The 19,984-nt window shown below is 50.4% G+C and overlaps 1 protein-coding gene across 5 annotated transcripts in view; it reads left to right on the top strand.

Annotated features, from left to right (window-relative positions):
• The window catches only part of PLEKHG3 (pleckstrin homology and RhoGEF domain containing G3), a 42,134-nt gene that overhangs the window by 7,639 nt on the left and 14,511 nt on the right, over nt 1–19,984 (top strand). For all 5 annotated transcript variants that reach the window (XM_031022487.2, XM_081830374.1, XM_081830372.1 and 2 more), the window contains one exon: nt 18,666–19,055. In XM_031022487.2, coding sequence (XP_030878347.2) covers nt 18,705–19,055 — 351 coding nt within the window. In that variant the 5' untranslated portion in view covers nt 18,666–18,704. Of the gene's footprint in view, nt 1–18,665; nt 19,056–19,984 lie in introns of those variants that run through there.

The following is a 19,984-nucleotide window of genomic DNA, read 5'->3' as shown; positions in this document are numbered from 1 at the left end:
ACCCCAGAAGTAGCATTTTCCCGAATATGGTGTTTATTATACCTTTGCATGTTTTTATACTTTTTACTGTTTGTAAGTAACATACGGTATCGTGTTGTTTTTATTTTGACATATATAGCATCATGTTCAGTGTGGTCTTGAACTTGGATTTTTTATCCAACATTGTTATCTAGATTTATCCATGTTGATGTATTTAAATCAACTGGCACATGCACTCTCTCTCTCATTCGCTCGCTCTCAAATTAAAAAAAATTGTCATTGCTGTTGCCTTTTTCTTCTTGATTTTTTTTTTGTTGTTGTTGTTAAGATTTTATTTCTTTAATTTGACAGAGAGTGCACAAGCAGGGGGAATGGCAGGCAGAGGGAGAGGGAGAAGCAGGCTCCCTGCAGGACTCAATCCCAGGAACCTGGGATCATGACCTAAGCTGAAGGCAGTTGCCTAAACCAGCTGAGCCACCCAGGCGCCCCCTTTTTGATTTCTAGGAGTTAAAATATATATGTTAAATAACTAATCTTTGGTAGGTTATATTCATTACATAGAACTGTGGGTTGTCTTAACTTTATTCATAAATGTCATTTTTTTCATAAGGAACTTTTAATTTTAATGTCAGATTTACCAGTCTTTTGTACTTTCTGTCTCTTGTTCAAGAAATCCTTTCCTACTCTGATTTTATAAATATATTAAAATATTTTCTTTTAAGTTTTGCTTCCCATGCTTACATTTTAAATTTACCTGGAATGTATTTTCTTTATATGAAACTGGATCTCAACTCTGGCTCCACACTAAAGCCTTATGAGGAGCTTTTAAAAAAGAAAGTACTGATGTCTGAGTCTCACCTCAGATCAGACCAATAAAATAAAAATATCTCGGGGTGGGGCCCAGGCATGGTTATGAACTGCTCCAGGTGACTTTATGTTCAGCCAAAGTGGAGAACCACTCAACCTTGTAAGATCAAACTGATTTTATTTTTTCCAGAGGAATAGCCAGATTTTCTAGGACCAGTTGTTGAGTAGTGTATACTTTTCCCACTGACTTAATACTTTTAAGATTTGATTGATTGATTTATAACTGAGATATATTCCATATAAAAATTCATCCATGTAAAGTGTTTAGTGGTTTTTAGTATATTCAGAGTCCTGCAACCATTACCACTGTCTAATCCTAAAACATTTTTATCCTCCCCGAAAGAAACCCTATACCCATTAGCAGTCATTTCCCTTTCTGCCCATCCGCCATCCCCATGCAACCACAGATGTACTTTCTCTATGCACTGGGGCTCCATCCCAGGACCCTGGTATAATGACCTGAACTGAAGGCAGACACCTAACGACTGAGCCACCCAGGCGCTCCGAATATGTAGTTTATTATGACTTCTTTCACTTAGCATGGTGTTTTCAAGAGTCATGCATGTTATGGAATGTAATCAGACCTTCATTCTTTTTATTGCCAAATAATCCATCATACGGATAAACTGCATTTTGTTCATCTTTTCATCAGTTGATGGGCATTTGAGCTGTTTCCACATTTTGGTATTATGAATAATGGTGCTATGAACAGTTATGTACAGCTTTGTGTATGGGCATTTTTTTAAAAAAGACTTTATTTGAGAGACAGAGCAGGGGCAGGGGGAGGGGCAAAGGGAGAGGGAGAAGCAGACTGCCCGCCAAGCAGAGAGCCCGATGTGGGGCTCGATCCCAGGACCCTGGGATCATGACCTGAGCCCAAGGCAGATGCTTAACTGACGGAGCCGCCCAGGTGCCCCACGTATGGACATTTTTTTAATTCTCTTAGGTGTATACCTAGGAGTACAATTGCTCGGCCACATGATAACTCTAACTTTTTGAGGAACTGCTAAATTGTTTTCCAAATAAGCTGCAGTATTTTACATTCTTACTATCAGTGTGCAAAGGTTCTAATTTCTCCATGAGCTCACTAACGCTTGTTATTTAACGTTGTTTTGATTTTAGCCATCCTAGTAGGTATGCTGTGGTATTAAGTGTGGTTTTGATTGCATTTCCCTAAAGACTTAGAATGTTGAGCATATTTTCATGTGCTTATTGGCCATTTATATATCTTTAAAGAAATATCTATTCAAATCTTTGCCCATTTTTAAAAAATTTTTTTAAATTTTTATTTTATTTATTTATTTGACAAAGACACAGCGAGAGAGGGAACACAAGGAGAGGGCGTGGGAGAGGGAGAAGCAGGCTTCCCGCCGAGCAGGGAGCCCGATGTGGGACTCAATCCCAGGACCCTGGGATCATGACCTGAGCCGAAGGCAGACGCTTAACGACTGAGCCACCCAGGCGCCCCTTTTGCCCATTTTTAAATTGAGTTTTATTGTTGTTGTAAGGGTTCCTTAGATATTCTAGTTAAAAGTCTATCGTCAGATACATGATTTACAGCTATTTTCTTCTATTTTGTCCTTTGTCTTTCACTTTTTTTTTTTTTTTTAACTTTCTTGAGAGTGCCCTTTGGAACACTAAAGTTTTTAATTTTGATAAAGTCTAGTTTATCTGCTTGTTTTGGTGCCTGTGATTTTGATATTTAAGAAACCATTGCTCACCCAAATTCACCAAAATTTACTCCTATGTTTTCTTGTAAGAGTTTTATAGGTTTAGGTCTTACCTTTAGGTCCATGATACGTTTTGCCTTGATTTTTGCATATGGTGCGAACTAGATGTCCAGATTCATTCCTTTGCGTGTGAATATCCAGTTGTCCTAGTACCATATCTTGAAAGTCTGTTCTTTCCCTCTTGAATCATCTTGGTACCCTTGATGAAAATCGGTTGACTGTAAATGTGAGGTTTTATTTCTGTACTCCCAATTCTATTAATCTAGATGTCTGCCTTTATGCTAGCACAGCATGGTCACAGGAAGTGTAGCTTTCTAGTTTTGAAATCAGGAACTGTGAGTCTTCCAACTTTGGTCTTTTGCAAGATTGTTTTGTCTTTCTGGGTCTCTTGCTTTTCCATAGGAATTTTAGGATCAGCTTGTCGGTTTCTGCAAAAAAACCCACAAAAAACAAAACCCAGCTGAGATTTTCACAGAGATCGTGTTGAGCCAGTAGATCGATTTGGCAAATATTGCCAGATTAACAATGTTGAGTGTTCTAATGCAGGAGAACATGAGAGGTCTTTCCATTGATTCAAATCTTCTTTAATTCTTTCAACAGTGTTTTGTGGTTTCCAGTGTAGAAGTCTTACACTTCTCTTGTTAAATGTATTCCACAGTATTTAATGCTTTTTGCTGCTATTATAAATGGTATTATTTTGTTAGTTTCATTTTTGGATTGTTCACTGCCCGTGTATAGGAATAAAATTGATTTTTGTGTGTTGATCTTGTATCCTATGTTGCTGAGCTCTTTCATTAGTACTAGTGGTTTTATAGTGGATACAGGGTTTTCTATATACATGATTATGTCATCTGTGAATAGAGATAGTTTTACTTCTTTTCAATCTGAATGTCTTTTATTTCTTTTTCTTGCTTAATTGCCATGGCTAGAACTCTAGTACAGTGTTGAATAGAAATGGCATGAGGGGACACCCTTGTCTTGCTCCTGATCTTAGGGGAAAGGCATTCAGTCTTTCTCCATTAAGTATAAAGTACCTATGGGTTTTTTGTAGATGCTCTTTATAAGGATGTGAATTTTCCCTTCTATTCCCAGTTTGTGGAAGTGTTTTTATTATGGAAAGGCGTTAGATTTTGTCAAATGTTTCTTCTGGGTCTACTGAGATTATCAGGTGGTTTTGTACTATATTAATATCTTGAATTCTATTAATTGATTTTTGGATGTTAACCCAATCTTGTATTTCTGGGATAAATCCATATGGTCATAGTGTATATTCCTTTTTATGTATTACTGGTTTCTATTTGTTAGTATTATGCTGGGGATTTTTTGCATCTTTATTAGGGATTTTAGACTGTAGCTTTCTTCTATTGTGGTATCTTGTCTGGTCTTGGTATCAGGGTAATAGGGCCTCATAGAATGATTTGGGAAGTATTCCTTCCTCTTCTATTTTTGGAAGAGTTTGTAAAGAATTGGTATTAATTCCTTTAAGTGTTTGGTAGGATTCACCAGTGGGGTCATCTAGTCTGGGCTTTTCTTTATTGAGAAATTTATTTATTTATTTTAAGATTGATTTATTTGAAGGGGGGAGGGGCAGAGGGAGAGGATCTTCAAGCAGACTCCCTGCTGAGCATGGAGCTCTATCATGACCTGAGCCAAAACCAAGAGTCAGATGTTCAACTGTCTGAGCCACCCAGGTGCCCAGATTTTTCTTCCTTTTTAGCTCTTGGAGTACCAATTTGTTCCATCTTTTTACTCCCTTGTGATGGCTTATTTTGTTGTATGGTTAGTAATGTTTATACTCAGCTCCTCTTCAGTGGTTGCAAAGAGTGGGATGCTTAAAAGTAAGATATTTTAGAAGTCTGTACTTACTGGTGATGATGAGGTCTAGGACATACGAAATGTGTGGGTGGTGGCTGAGGTGGAGTAGAGGAAAGGATTGTTGGAAGGCTCTTCCTGGGAACTTTGCATGTCTGCCTGCTTCTTAAACAGGACTCTGCTCAAGAGTCACTTCCTCAGGGCCTTCCCAGACCTCTTGACCAAATAACATCCCCATCCCCCACTTACTTTTTTTTTTTACGATTTATTTTTATTTTTTTGAGAGAGCGAGAGCACGCTGGAGCCTGGGGAGGGTCAGAGGAAGAGGGATAAACAGAATCCCCGCTGAGCAGGGAGCAGGACTCCATCCCAGGACCCTGAGATCATGACGTGAGCAAAAGGCAGCTGCTTAACCGACTGAGCCATCCAGGCGCTGCCCCCCCCTTTTTTAAAAGATTTTATTTTTATTTATTAGAGCGAGCGTGCCCCACTCTTTCCCCTGCTTTATCTTCTTTATGACACTTTATCACTATCCAGAAATATATTAGTAATTTGTCTACCCTTTGTGTCCTTCCCTACTGGAAGGTAAGCTCCTGATAGCAAGGATTTGTCTTATGTATTGCTATGTTCTCACGACCTGGCACATGGTTTATACTGCCAATAAATGTTAGTGGGTTTGAGTAATCCTGTTTTCAGCAGGAAGTCATCTCAGCCTCAATTCTGCAGCTTTCAGCTGGGCTGGGTCTGACCAGGCAGCCAAGAGGAGGTGAACAGCTTGGCTCTCCATTCGCAAACCTTTTTCTGGGCCTCCACTGGCGATGTCTTTTTCTCCCATAAGAGCTTAGAAAATACCATCCACCCTGTGTGCTTCATTTCAGCCTTTTTCTGGCATGTGTTTGCACAGCTCCCAAAATCAGCAGTAGGCATTTGAGTGTCAGAAGACCTGGAGGCAAAAGGGTGCAACAAGATCTAGTTTTTTTTTTTTTTTTTAAGATTTTATTTATTTATTTATTTCACCAAGAGAGGCAGCGAGAGAGGGAACACAAGCAGGGGGAGTGGGAGAGGGAGAAGCAGGCCTCCTGCCGAGCAGGGAGCCCAATGTGGGGCTTGATCCCAGGACCCTGGGATCATGACCTGAGCCGAAGGCAGACGCCCAACGACTGAGCCACCCAGGCGCCCCCAAGATCTGGTTCTTACGTGTAGGAGGCTCTTACTGTGTTAAGAAGATAGAGCATTCACAGAAGACACTTCAGGTCCTTGCCACTCATCGAGCTGCTGTGCAGATGAGTACCCCTTGCTGTGACAGGGTGGAGAGAGGCAGCCTGTGCCCTGGTCCTTGGGCCATCCTCAGTGGGCACATAAACCATTCCTGGAAGCTTCTAGAAGGGAGTTACACATTCCCAGGTGACTCCATTTTGCCCTCTTTCTGAGGTTGCCCCCTAGTGAGAGAACTTGTTCTGAGCAGAGTGTTACTTGTAAAACTTAAGTGCCCGACTCCCCGCTCTGCGGGAGCCTGCTTCTCAACCTCTCCCACTCCCCCTGCTTGTGTTCCCTCTCTCGCTGTGTCTCTCTCTGTCAAATAAATAAATAAAATCTTTAAAAAAAAAAAAACTTAAGTGCCCGAGGGCGTTTGTACAAAGTGGGCTGAGGGAGTGCGGGCTGCATCTCTTAAGGCCCCCTGATGGGAGGCGGTGTTGAGGGATGGTGAACTCAGGAAGCAGGGATTCCAGGAAACCCTGGCTTTCCCTCCTACCTCCCTGTTGGGCCCTTGGGTAAGTGAGCACAGGGCTCTGGACTTCGGGGTTGTTGTGAGGAGATTACACAGGGCTTGTGTTCAGCACAATGCCTGGTGCTGCCTGATTACATGCTGGCTGGTATTCCAGTCTGCCATTTTGGGAGCCACTTGTACCTCAGTTTCCTCATCTGTAAAACAGCGATGGTAATGCCTGCTGCCCATGCGCCCCTTCCCTGTGCTCCTGGCAGCCGGAAGGACAAGGGTTAATATCCTTGGGCCGTGAGGGCCTGGGGTGGGGGAGGAGCCACATAAATGGAGTATTGTTGTGCTGGTGAATGATCTGGCTTTGTTCAAGTGTCTTCAGTGTTTGACTTCCTGCAGTCAGTGTCCCCCTGTGTTTAATGGCTCAGATACTTGCGTGTCCTCAGTGGCTCGCAGTGCTCACCTGCCGGACTGTGCCCTGGGTCCTCATTCACCTGCTGAATTAGGGTGAGAAGCCTCATTTCCTCCGTCAGGGGCCCCCCAGGAATCAGGAATGAGAGAAATGCAGAAAGTATGACCCACACGCGGAACTGGTTCTGAATAGGACATTTATTGAAGAGGTTTTGCAGGAGGCGGCGGGCACTTTAATTCCCGAGGCTGTTGGTGGTAGCGCGCTGCTCGCCCCAGGCCTGTTAACTGCTCGCCTGCCAGGGCTGGGAGGATGCAGCCCCTGGTGCTCCGATGGGAGCCCTTTTGAGGAAAGCGGTAGGTACCCCGCCGAGGCCAGGCCAGGGGGTACAGTAGCGGCCTGACGAGGACTCTCAGCTCTGGGCCTCCAGGCCTTTATAAACTCCCCCGCGAAACCTGGCCAGCCACAGGTTTGGGGGCAACAGGTAGGTTTCTCCCTTGAGGGTTCAAAAACTGAGGAACCCCATGGATGCAGGTATAGGAGAGCTGTGGGTTTGTTTTTTTTTTTTTTTCCTTCTATCTTGCCCAGGTTTCTTCTAGTGGATTTGTCAGTTGTGGCTGGGTAAGAACAAGACAATCCTGTGTTCGTTTTTAGAGGAGACTGCAGACAGTTCTGCTGGGGGTTTCAGAGGGTCTTCTGATTTCTGAACATTCAGAGTTGGGTGGTTTAGAGAAGGGGCCGCTGTTGGAGGGACCCAGGACAAAAGGGCACACATGCTGGGAAAAGCAGAGTTAATCTCCTACTTCTTCCTGAAGTTTCTTTTTCCCAGAATCCACAGAGGGTGGTTATTTTGGATAAAATTAAGTGGTGGCAGGTCAGTGAGTGAAAGGAAGTTATCCCCACCCAGTTTCATCCCGGATGGACACTGCCAGGCAGGGGCTGTGCCCACCACTTCCGGAGCTCTGGGCCGCAGGAGCAGGGAGGTCAGGGGGCAGGTTGCCACCCTGACTTGGCTAATGTTTTTTACCTTGAAGCAAGGCCTTGCTTTTCCAGGAGCGGGACCATGCGGCCTGGGCCATGCCGCTCCACACCACGTGCATCCCCTCACCTGAGAACCTGGGGTTTGGTGACAGCCTCCCCTCCCCACTGCGTTCTGGTCTCCTAACCTCTTAGCTAAGGGAGAAAGCTCCTTTCCTCCCGCCTGGGAACTGGTTGGATGAGTTTCTTGGGCCGCCCTGGTTGAGGCCCCTTAAAAGGACGGGTGAGGGACCTGGGGGGTGGAGGCAGGTGCTGTGGGGTGGAGAGCTGAGAGGCTCTGGGAGAGGGATATGTGAGGGGAAGTGCATGAGGACTTGCTATCTGAGGGCTGGCTGCCTTTGAGAGTTGACACTTGTTGTGGGAATCTATGAAGTCTGCCTAACTTCTCTGGGTCAGGCACCGGGCCCGAGATCAGCATCCGGGGCAAATACAGGGGTGGGGGTCATCGGAGCCCTTTTGCCGTAATGCCCAAGAAGTGGGGCAGGCCAGGGTGGTTTGCCGGATGGCAGCAGTTCACAAAAGGGGGCTGCTCACATTAACGAACGCACTTTTCTGGGTCTGGAGGGTCATGCTTGGAATTAGAGAGGAAGTTGTGTTTGGGGGAGCCGCCCTGTTGGCAGCCTTGCCCCCTAATTCTAACTTGCTTGGGGAGGGAAAGTGAGAATTTGGGGAAGGGAGAAAATCCTCAGGTGATGAGATGTATTCTGACCAACCCCCAGCCCAATAGAGAGCCTTTGGCCTGGAATCCCAATGGGACATTGTCTTCCAGCGAAGCCCCCAGATCTCAGTTTTCTAGAGTCTTCCTGCTTTCAGAAGCATGTGATTTACGCGGAGCTTGTTCCTTCACCTTTACTTGGATCCTCGTTGCTCCCCCTGCCACACAAGGGTTGGAATACGTCTCGTTCTTCTTTCTAGCAGATGCTTCCCTGGGTCATTCTCTCTTTCTACTCCCTCATGCTTCTGTGAACAGTCAGCACCTTCTTGGGCCTCTGGATTCTTCCTGAACACTCTTTGGCTCTGGACACCTGCTGCCAAAGCCCCACGTGCCGTCGAGGGCCCGTTCTCACGCCTCATCTGCTAGAGTCCTAGAGTCTCGGTAGTTGTTCGCCCAGGCGCGGCTCGGGCGTGTCCTTTCCCACAGAGCCACTGCCCATGTGTCCTCCAGTCTGTCTGATTCCTTCCTTCTGGCCTCTTGCTGCCCACCGCCCCGGGTCCTGGGAAGGTCCAGGTCCTTTTGGGACTCAGCTGTCGCATGCTGCTGCTTTGCCCTTAGGACCCTCCTGTCTCTTCTTCACTTGGCAAGTACAAGCTTCATCATTCAAGGCTCAGCTGAAGTCTCACCTCCTTTAAAGCTGCCCAGGTGCCCCAAGTAGCACCAGCTCCTCCCTCTTCTGTTAGCACAGTTTCTGTATTTGTATTTCTGTACAGCACTCAAGGCACTGCCTGGTAGATAATTTGTTTATAGGGCTGTTTTTCCTTCTAGAATTCGATTCTTCAAAGACAGGGACAGTGTCTTATGCATTTTAGTATCCCCAGGGCCTAACATCATGCTCAGAAGTGTGGAACGAATTGCCAAACTGGAGGCAGCCTTGAAGTCCCAGACTGCTCACGACCCCACTCTCTACTTCCTTTTGTTATTGGGGCACTTGTCTTGCTTCTCCTGATAGAGGATCAACTGTTGAGAGCGGGCTGTGTGTGTGATTCATCTCTGTCTCCCACAAGGCCGCCACAGTGTCTTTGTGCAAAGTGAGTGCTTGAAAATACTTGTCCAGTGAATTCTGCAGCTCACAACTTAGGCAGGGCAGGGACTGTTCTCCCCAAATGAGAGGGTGGACACTGTGGCACAGATTGCTCATTGCTTTGCTCCTTATCACCCAGCTGCTGAAGAGCAGAGCTGGGACGGGTTTGGAGCCATGCTGGCTGGTCTCCCCGGCTCACTCATACTCATTTTGTCATTTTGCTGCTCTCCCCCTCTTTGATATCCCCTGTGATTTAGGAAATGGGTGAACAGCAAGGCTTTCCTCGTACCTTGAGTTTCTGTCTTATGTCCTGATCCTTCACATGTCCACCTTGCAGCTGGATTTCGTTTTTTCTTTAAAACCCAAGGGCCTGTGTCAAGGATGGTTGTTACTGATCACTTATTTGTGCTTTTGCCACCTTCCATTTCCTGCAGTTCTGTTCCTGCTTACGCCTGGTGTCCTCTGTCGTTCTGTTCCTCTTTAGCTGCTTGCAGTACACGTTGTTTTTCCCTGTGGAGCCCTGAGGAATGTGCCCTGCCTGCCGCAGCAAAGGACTCTGACTCACTTAGACTTCATCTTCTGCTTTGCCCTTCTGTCAGGCATGGCTATCAGACTGTTTTCCTTTCCAGCTGAATTGCTTTATATTTTCCCATATAAGATCGTGGTTCGAATCAACGTCGGGATTATACATGATGAATGTCTGGTGGGCGAGGATTAGGTCATGCTAGTTCACCAAGTTGAACACTTTCATCTTTATTATTGATTTGAGATGTGGATAAAAATTATAGGCACAAATCAGAAAAAAAAAATCTCTTGGCCCAGTGCTTGTGAAACAAATAATAATTTATCTGTCCTTGTCATCCTACCGCTTAGGGTGGGCTTACTGCGTGGCAGAGGTCATGCGAATTGCTCTGTATCCTCTCGGTCTTGGAGACCCAGTCAGGTGCGTGCTTTTATTTTCATTTTGCAGATGAGGAACTTGAAGCTCCGCGAGGTCGGGTGGCTTGCCCAAGCCCACACGGGGCCAGTCAAGTGGAGTCGCTGGGGTTTAGACCAGATCTGCCCGGCTCCAGAGCCTGTGGATCCATTTAGTGCGTGGACTCCCGTGCACACATGTGCACATTCTGTCCTCTTCTGCTGGGGACTCAGAGGGTCCTAATGGGACCCCTCTGTTCCCACTTGCTTCCTGCTGAGATTCTCCAGTGCCTTTGAACGTGATGCAACAGTAAATGCTGCAACTGTTGAAGGTGCGGCTCACATTTCCTCACCGTCCCCACCCCAGCCTAGGGGCCTCCAAACCAGCAGCCCCTGCCCCCTGCGGTGGGGACAAGATGGCTGATTTGCAGGGCAAGTTTCCTGAAGTTTGCTGGTAAGGCGTGGAGGTCCTGTGAGCCTTTTTGGCCCAGTGATGAGAGAGGTGGGGCCTCTAGGAACACCGAGTCTGTCTGTGATTTCTAGCCCCGGCTTTAGCTGCTCCATCTTCTGGGGACATTGTGTCATTTCCCTGCCTAATGATGAGCTGTGCTGGGAGCCACGTTGACCTACCCTGGCTGTGAGCAATAGCAATTTCTGATCAACAGTAATTGCTCTCGTGTGCCTTTAGTATGTATGTGTATGAAACTTCCTGGTAGACGCCTTTTCCTGGGCTATTTGTAGGGGGACCTTATTATAGTCTCTTCTCCAAATTCCAATTCCTTGGCCATTTTTCCCTTCCTCTCAGTTTTTTGTAGCTGGTCACTTGATATGTGGCATGATGGTAAGGCAGCGATGCCCTTGCTCTAGTCCCTTGTCTGGGGCCAAGTAGGACAGGCTTGCTAGGCAGACTGAGCAGTCACTGCTCCTGGGTACCTCATGGCAGATTGGGAACTTGCTGGTAGTGACTAATGTGGACATTCATTAGTTTAGGAGGAGCTGGCTCAGCCCTTGGTTTTGACCTGTTTGTCTATGGGACTGGTGAGACATGCTGCTGCACCATCCCGTAGACCTTCCACGGGTGTTTATTGAGCACCTGGTACGTACGTTGCTCTCTGGGGGGTGAAGGAAGGGTACAAGAAAGCAGGCGCAGCCCCTCTGACCTTTACTGTCTAGTCCAGAAGGAAAGTATGCACATATGTACCCCCCAGGGACCAGCACTTTAAGTGATACTCAGGGTCAGTAGATTTAAAAGTGTGGTGTGTGTGTGTGTGTGTGTGTGTGTGTGTGTATGTATTAGTGTCCTATGGCTGCTCTAACAAACCCCACTTTCCTCACCGCCCCCACCCCAGCCTAGGGGCCTCCAAACCAGCAGCCCCTGTCCCCTGCAGTGGGGACAAGATGGCTGATTTGCAGGGCAAGTTTCCTGAAGTTTGCTTGTAAGGCATGGAGGTCCTGTGAGCCTTTTTGGCCCAGTGATGAGAGAGGTGGGGCCTCTAGGAACACAAACTTAGTGGCTTGAAACAACACGTATTTATTATCTTATGGTTCTGGAGGTCAGAACTGAATCTGGGTCCACAGGGCTGTGGTCCTTCTGGGATTTGTTTCCTCCCCTTTTCTAGCTTCCTGAGGCTGCCCAGATCCTTTTGCTGGTTGTCCCAAAGCCGGCAGCCTCTTTCTGTCTGTCCCTCTGCTTTTGTTGTCACATCAGCTTCCAACACCTTCTGCATCCCTCCTGTGAGGACCCTTCTGATTACATCAGGCCCACCCAGGTAACCTAGGGTAATCTCCCCATCTCGAGATCCTTGACTTGATCACATCTGCAAAGTCTCTCTTGCCGTATAAAACAACATCTGGGGGCGCCTGGGTGGCTCAGTCGTTAAATGTCTGCCTTCGGCTCAGGTCATGATCTCAGGGTCCTGGGATCGAGCCCCGCGTTGGGCTCCCTGCTCAGCAGGAAGCCTGCTTCTCCCTCTCCCACTCCCCCTGCTTGTGTTCCCTCTCTCGCTGTGTCTCTCTCTGTCAAATAAATAAATATAAAAAAAAAACCAACATCTGTGGGTTCTTTATATCCAGGGATGATTAGGATGTGCTTATTCTTTGAAGTGGGGGGCGAAGTCTACAGTATTGGGTGTGTTGGATGTGCTGGAAGTGGCTGAGGAGGCCTTTCTGAAGGAGGAGATCTGACCGAATTTGTGTAGGGAGAGAGGGTCTGGGACACATCTCAGGTATGAGAAACCACACGAGCAAATGTTGGGGCTGTGGGGTGGTGGGAACAGTGAGGTGCGGGCAAGTGGTCCTCCCACTGAGACAAGATACCAGGGGCTTTCCTTCCCTTGCAGGGCCAGGCTGAGGGAGTTTTCTGGACTTCAGCGTGTAGGCCCCAACTTCCTCCCAGGATTCAGGTGGGAGGGCTCCACTGGCAGCCACGATCCCTTTCCTTCCCAGCAGCTGAAGTCCCGCTTCAAAGACCCGGCCACACTTGGTGGCCCCTGCTGTTCTGGGGTGGTGGGAAAGGGAATTCACGAGGCAATCTACATTCATGAGGGGAAATGAGTTTGAGCCAGCTGGCCTGGGTTTGTGGCCCAGAAACCCTGACCACACTGTTTGCACAGCCTCTGTGACAGTCACGTCGCTCACATGGAACATATCGAAGACAGTCACTCCCCAGGGAGCCTTCCCTTGTCCTGTCTTAGGGTGCTTAGAGCTCCTGAATCTCCCGAGGGAGGAAACTGCTCCGGAAAGGGGCAATGAGCCCGACCCTCTCAGGGACCCTCCTGTGCCCCGGGAAGCCTTGGGCTGTGGTGAAAGGTGTCCTCCCGCTGGTGTGGCCGAGGGGGAGTGGCAAGAGCAGACCGGCAGAGCCGGGCGTGGGGCGGCGCTGAGCTGTGGGTGACAGCACAGCCCAGTGAGCTCAGCACCCCAGTTTGAGGTCTCGGCGGCCGGCCGTTCCCCTTGCTCCTGCGGTGCTTGTCTGGAGGCGCTGTAGCTCTTCTCTGTTGCTTCCTTCTGGTGCCCTCTCAGGAGATCCTGACGGGGGACTTGGGGGGACTTGGGGGCCGTCGTTCTGGGGAAGGTCAAAGGCGGCTGGCTGCCCAGGTTTGGAGAGCCTTTGGAATGTGTAGGAGGTGTAGTTGAGAGGTGGAAGAGCCCCTGGGGAGGTGTGCAGGGCTGGCGGATGTTGGAGCAGTTGCCTTTGGGAGAGCCCCCTGCTCGGTCCTGGCCTGCCTCTAGCACAGGTGTGTCGGCTTCCGCTCCTTAGGGGTGGGGGGAGGGGCGGAAGGTGAAAGGATGACATCAGCCTCCTCTGCACCTGGAGCCGGCCTCTCGGAAGCAAACTGTTTTCTGGGGCATCTCCAGAGCTGGCCTGCACAGAGGGTTGTCCGGAGAGCGCGCCCCTCCCTCTCCTGCCTTCTCCACAGCAGCCTGCTGGCCAGGGAGGCAGGGCCAGAAGGGAATGTTGCTGAGTCCTGGGGATTCCTCAGGACCAGAAAAGGAGAGGTTCTCCAGAAGGTTCCAGGCGAGTGCCTCTGTGGGACCATCTTACTTTTCTTTCTTTTTTTTTTTTAAGTAGGCTCCACACTGGGCATGGAGCCCAACACAGGGCTTGAACTCATGACCCTGAGATCAAGACCTGAGCTGAGATCAAGAGTCGGCCACTTAACCAACTGAGCCACCCAGGCATCCCTGGGACCATCTTTTCTGAAGTTGGGGGTGGGGGAGCAGGGTCCTTTTGCCTCAGTGACCGGAAGCCTGAGGATAGAACATGGGGGCTAATTATGGGTTTTGTCATTTTTTTCTGTTGGAGGCAGAGGTATGGGTTAGGTTGGGGGCATGGTGCTGAGCCTACTGAGGAGGAGGAGGATGTGGGACTTGACCCCAGTCAGCTGTGCTGGGAAGCCAAGGGGCCTGCTGCAGCCTGCCTCTCCGCCTGGGGACATTCAGGGAAGGTCCTCAGAAGGGAGGGCGGATAACCTGGGGGGGGGGGTGTGGGCAGAGGAAGGGTGCGGATTGTGTTTAAATATACAGAGTGTTAAAAAAGAAACATTCCTCTCCTGTCATGACTCCCCCACCCCACCCCCACCAGACAGATTTGTGTCTGAGCCACTTCTTGGGTCCATCAAAAAGAAAGGCTTGGGGGACCGTCACAGGTGTGGGACTGGAGATACCGAGTTTTCTAGAAGACTGATTCACTGACTGATGATTGGACTGACTCATGTTGAGAGATGGAAGAGGTCACGGCTGGGGGAGACTTCAGGAGAACTGGAAACTGGGTGCGGTAGGAGGAGGTAGGCGTGTGCATCTGGCTTGGGAGCTAGGCCGCTCTCTGCCTGTCTCCTTTAGGCTCCCACTTCCCCAGCCAGACTGTGTCTTCTGGGTGAGTTTTGAAGACCTGAGTTCTAATCTTGTCTTTGAGGGGAAGCTTGCAGTTTGGGGGATACTAGTGGAGAGGAAGGAAATGTTGCCTCTGGCCCGGGACATGTGGGCAGGTACTAGTGCTGTCTCTTTGGGAGTCTGAAGTACACAGTAATGGTTGCGCTCAGGCTTTTAGGACCAGAATGCACTCAAATTGAGTGCGATGGTCCTACCAACAGCCCCCGTGGACTCTGCCTTGTTTGCTCTCACTGCCCCACATGCTTGTCATCCTCCCTTTTTGGGTCTTTGCATTCTTTTCCAGGAAGCCTGTCCTAGAGAGCCTTGTGGTCCTGGGTCTCCTGGTCCCTGCAGATCTTGTCTCATGCAAGGAATTATAGTCAGATCTTGGTGACCTCATGCTTTTTCCCTTTTCCATGACTTGCCATCCTTTGACCTGGAATCTGTATTTTACCATGTTCCAACAGGAGGGTAAATGGCCAGAGGTCACAGAGTAGCAGGTCTAGAAATAGCTCTAAGGAATCTTCACTTTCATTCCTTTACCTCCACGGCCTTTGTAGGGTAAATGAAGTATCATGTTAAAAGCTACGATCTTTCAAGACTTAGTAAGTTCCCCACAGCTTAGGCTGAGGCAGAGCCCTAGCATCCAGGCCTGTGACTAATCGTTTGCCTGTGGCCCCGGCTTGTGTGAAATCCATTAGGGAGACCGCAGGCAGGGGCAGGGCAGCGGGAACACTGAGCCTGTGTGCCCGAGTACACGTCCAGGCTCCACCGCATGCTCCTTCTGTGGCCTCAGGTTTCTGGGTCTGTAAAATGGGGGTGGCAGTGGGACTGAGTTCATAGAGCTGTGAGGAGATGAAAGCGGCTTGCTGTGCCATAGCACTCAGAACGCTTCAGCGCTCGGCTGGTATGCCTCGTCTCAGCCCGGGGGCCTGCTGGGCAGGGGCACTGCTTGGACAGTGTGAGCTTGCTCTGCAGGGAGACGGCTGCATTCCACCACAGGAGAGTGCTCCAAGGAGAAAAGATGCTTTCCTTTTGTTTCTGGGTTCAGAGGGCAATGGGGTCCCCAAAGGTGACCCTCAGAAGGCCCCCCTGAGAGTGTGGTGGGGGTGGAGGGGGGCTGTGGCTAATCTTTTACTTGAAGACTGACCTGGCCAGCTGTGAAATCCATCTGGGACTTGGGCCTTTGCCATTTACCATCCCCATAGGGGCTGACTGACCCCAGGTTTGATCTGGGAAAGGTCTTAGGTCGTAAGTTTCTGTCCCATTGTTCCAGCTGCGACTGACAGCGGGGGTGGGGGGCCCTGACTGCAGCAGGGTTTGAAGGACACCCACCGGAGTCCCATAGGGCTGGGGGTTAAGGACTGGGGCGGAGTTTGGATCTTTGTCTTTCTTTGTGCGGAAATGACACAGTGTTACCCTGTGGGCTGGTTCTGTAGAAAGGCCCAGCTGGTTAATTTTATTTTATTTAATTTATTTTATTTACTTATTTTAAGATTTTATTTATTTATTTGACACAGAGAGAGCACAAGCAGGGGAAGCAGCAGAGGCAGAGGGAGAAGCAGGGTCCCCGCTGAGCAGGGAGCCCACCGTGGGACTCGATCCCAGGACCCGGGATCATGACCCGAGCCGAAGGCAGACGCCCAACCGACTGAGCCACCCAGGTGCCCCATCAGCTGGTTGATTTTAAAGGCTCTTTAAGCAGGCTCCGCGGGGGGCCTGCTTCTCCGTCTCCCACTCCCCCGCTTGTGTTCCCTCTCTCGCTGTGTCTCTCTCTGTCAAATAAATAAAATCTTTAAAAAATAAAAAATAAAAAAAATAAAGGCTCTTTTGAGGAGGGAGGAAAAAGTAACAGTGCTGCATTTCCCAAGGGGCTCTCCTCTGAGATGCTCCGAGTTTCACCAAGATGAGCCTGTTAATTCTCCTTTGTTGCACCTGGAAGGGAGGGAGAAGGCAGGCATGGCTTTAGTGCTGCCCCTGTGTCCTTACCTGCAAAATGAGGGGCTCCTGTAGATCAGCAGGGAGGTGACACCCCTCCCTCTGCGCAAGCTGAGACCTGCGGCAGGGTGCTGAGCTGGACAGGGTCCTTGCTGGGCTCTCGACTGTTAGCGCAGTAGACGCACCAGTTTGCTCACCATCATCCATTTGCCAGATTACCCTTAAGGCCCCTGAGCCTGGGTCGCTTACAGTCTAGGGCAGGGGATCTCAAACTAGTCACAGTCACACAGGTAGTGGTAGGGGTAATCCTGGGGTGCTGTAAGAGTATGCAGAAGGGGGCATCCAGGTTTGTTTTTGGGGTAGGTTTCTAGAAGGGGGCTGGCTTCTAATCTGAAACCTGAGGATTGGGTATAAGTGACGGGTTGGGGGGTGGTATGGCTTGGGATAGACAGGGTGAGGGCTGGGGTGCGCAGGGACTTGGGATTAATGTCCAGGCAGAGAGAACATTTGCAAAAGCCAGAGCCCAGGGCTGTTGGCACAGCAGAGCCAGAAAAGCAGGGGGAAATTCAGGGTTACCAGAGTGATGGCACCTAGATCCTTCTTGTAGCTCTAGCCTGTGGTGTGGTAATTTCCGAGCCCTAGAACCAGGGGTGGAAGGCTTTGGGGCAGTGAAAGTGCGGGTGATGCTCTGGAACTTTGTTCCTCGTGCAAACAGCAATGAAATATACATTCTGGAAAGTGGTGTTGGTGAGCTGTGGTCTGCTGGGGTTGGGGTAAAGTGTCCCTGCCCTTCCCAAGAGGCCTTAGCCCCTCCCAGACTTAACTGCTCCAGGTTGTTCCAGGTGGGTCTACCTGTGAACAGCACCACCTGCTCAGGGACTAAAGTCCACCTGAGGCTGCGTTTGCCTTACCTGGGAGCAGTTTCCTGTCTGCTGGGCTGCCTGACCTTGCTGTGCTAAAGGGAGTTTAGAGAGACTCATCGGTGGCTCAGCCCTGGGGCATTTCCTGTGCTCTGGGAGCTGGGGTGAGTCAGGGCCTATACCGGGTGCTGGGGGTTGGGGAGCCTTTGTCCTCTCTCCTCTGCCTCCCCTGTCAGTATCTAGAAGGCTTCACGTTCATGGTGCAGTGGCTGGTGCCCCCAGAAATGTCCTAATCCTGAGGAGCATCTTACCCTCTGGCATGTGTGTCATCTTAGATCATAAGAGCAAGATCTTCAGCTGACCTTGCTGGTGACCCCAGCACAGGCCCCAGCAAGTGGGCACTTGGGAAGTGCTTTTTGACAATTGTTATTATCATCTCTGATTCGATGGTTTATGGAGCCCTTGCCCCATGCCAGGCACCACGCTCAGACCTGTCGCTGCAGCAGGTCGCTGCATCCTCAAGGACACAGCCCTGGGGTAGGTCCTGAGAGGCTGGGTGCTTTGCCGGAGCCACGGGGCTGAGCTTGGGTTCCATCTGAAGGCACCCCGACTGCTGCTCTAGCAGAGCTGTCCTCTCTGCTCTCCTGGGGCTCGGGTTTCTGAGCCCTTTATTGTCTTGGATGCGGTCACCCTTTCCTCCTGGGAATGCCGGAGCTGTTGGGAGTCAGGAAGGGATGTTACTTGGGCATCCTTGTGCATACTTGTGGAGTCTGAGGGAAGGGACCTTCTTGACATTCAGAATTGTTGTGTTTAAAACTGTGGTGAGGGGCACCTGGGTGGCTCAGTCGTTAAGCGTCTGCCTTCGGCTCAGGTCATGATCCCAGGGTCCTGGGATCGAGCCCCGCATCGGGCTCCCTGCTCTGCGGGAAGCCTGCTTCTCCCTCTCCCACTCCCCCTGCTTGTGTTCCCTCTCTCGCTGTGTCTCTCTCTGTCAAATAAATAAAAATAAAAAAATCTTTAAAAAAACAAAAACAAAAACTGTGGTGAAATACACAAACGTGCAATTTCCATTTTAACCCTTTTAGAGTGTATGGTGGTTCAGGGGCATACGTACACTCACATTGTTCCTCCTCCATCACCACCATCCATCCCCAGGACTTCTCTTCTCTTGCAAAATGGGAACTCTGTACCCATTAAATACTAACTCCCCATTCCCTCCTCCCCCAGCAGCCTTTTACTTTCTGTTTCTGTGAGGATTCTGAGATTTAGTTCTTTGTCCGCCCCACCCAGAACCTCCCCGGAGTGCCCTCGCCAGGCAGCGATGCCAGGATGCCCGTCTCTGCCTCCCTCCGCCAGGATGGCGGCCAGGAGCGGCCGGTGAGCCTGACCTCGACCACGTCCTCGTCGGGTTCCTCCCGTGACAGCCGCGGTGCCATGGAGGAGCCCAGTGGCCCCGAGGCTTCTGCCGAGAACGGGGCGGGCTCCCCGGGTAGTAGGAGGCGTCCCCCCCACGGCAGCAGCAGCTCCAGCGGCTGGCTGAGCGTGAGGGGGCCGCTGTCCCCGTTCGGCAGCCGGGCCCCGGCAGCCCCAGCGCACAAGCTCAGCTACCTGGGCCGAGTGGTGCGGGAGATCGTGGAGACGGAGCGGATGTACGTGCAGGACCTGCGCAGCATCGTGGAGGTGAGGCCCGCCGCCTGAGCGGCTGCCTTGCTGAGGCCGCGGTGGGGCTGGCCTCCGGCTCCGGGTGGCCCAGCTCGCTGGTAAACCCACTGCCACCGCTGGAGGGAAAGTTCTCCCTGACAGCTTGTGTCAGAAGCAGACTGCTTCCCATGGAGCAGTGGGGAGGCCTCATGTCTCCTGCTCCGGGGGGAGCCTCAGGCTGCTCGTGCTACCTCACTTTGGGCCAGCAGAACCTCCCGCAGACCCTCGGGCCGTGGGCATGGTTGGTGGGGAGGGGCAGGGAGCGCTGTGCTCACAGACACGGAACACAGTGGGGAAACTGGCCTGGATGTTGCCCGTCGGTGCCCAGATCCCGCTCTCCTGTTTCCTGGCTACGGGGACTCGGGCTCCTGCATAAGCCCCTGAGCCTCAGGTTCCTCCTCTGTGAGATGAAGAGCCCCCCCCCCCCCGCCCCCCCCAGGACCAGTGCGACGTGCTTCATCCCACGGGGCCCCCGGGCAGGTGGCCGGGTGGCTGCCACTGAGGACGCCCTCTGTTCGCGGCGGAGAGAGACGTATTTGTTTCCCGGGCCTCTGTAACAAATCGCCACAAGCTGGGGACTAAAATGCAGAAGTTTCTTCTATGTTGGTTTAGGAAGCCAGAAGTCAGAAATCAAGATATTGGCAGGATTGGGTCCTTCCGGAAGGTCTGAGGGGGAGAATGCATTCCGTGCCTCCTCCCGGCTTCTGCCAGGTGGTTGCTGATTGGATTTCCTTGGCCTGTAGATGTTCTGTCCTGACCTCTGCCTGCATCTTCCCATTGCCACCTTCTGCGTGTCACTCTGTGTCCTTTCCTCTTATAAGGACATCTGTCATGGGATTTAGGGCCCACCCTAAATCCACTATGCTGTTGTCCTGAGATCCTTGACTGATTACATCTGCAAAGACCCT

Source organism: Leptonychotes weddellii, chromosome 9, assembly GCF_054177405.1.
Source record: "Leptonychotes weddellii isolate Sample4059 chromosome 9, ASM5417740v2, whole genome shotgun sequence".
In the NCBI taxonomy this organism is placed as follows: domain Eukaryota; kingdom Metazoa; phylum Chordata; class Mammalia; order Carnivora; family Phocidae; genus Leptonychotes; species Leptonychotes weddellii.
Note: the sequence above shows the minus strand (reverse complement) of the source record. Positions and strands in the feature narration are given on the sequence as shown.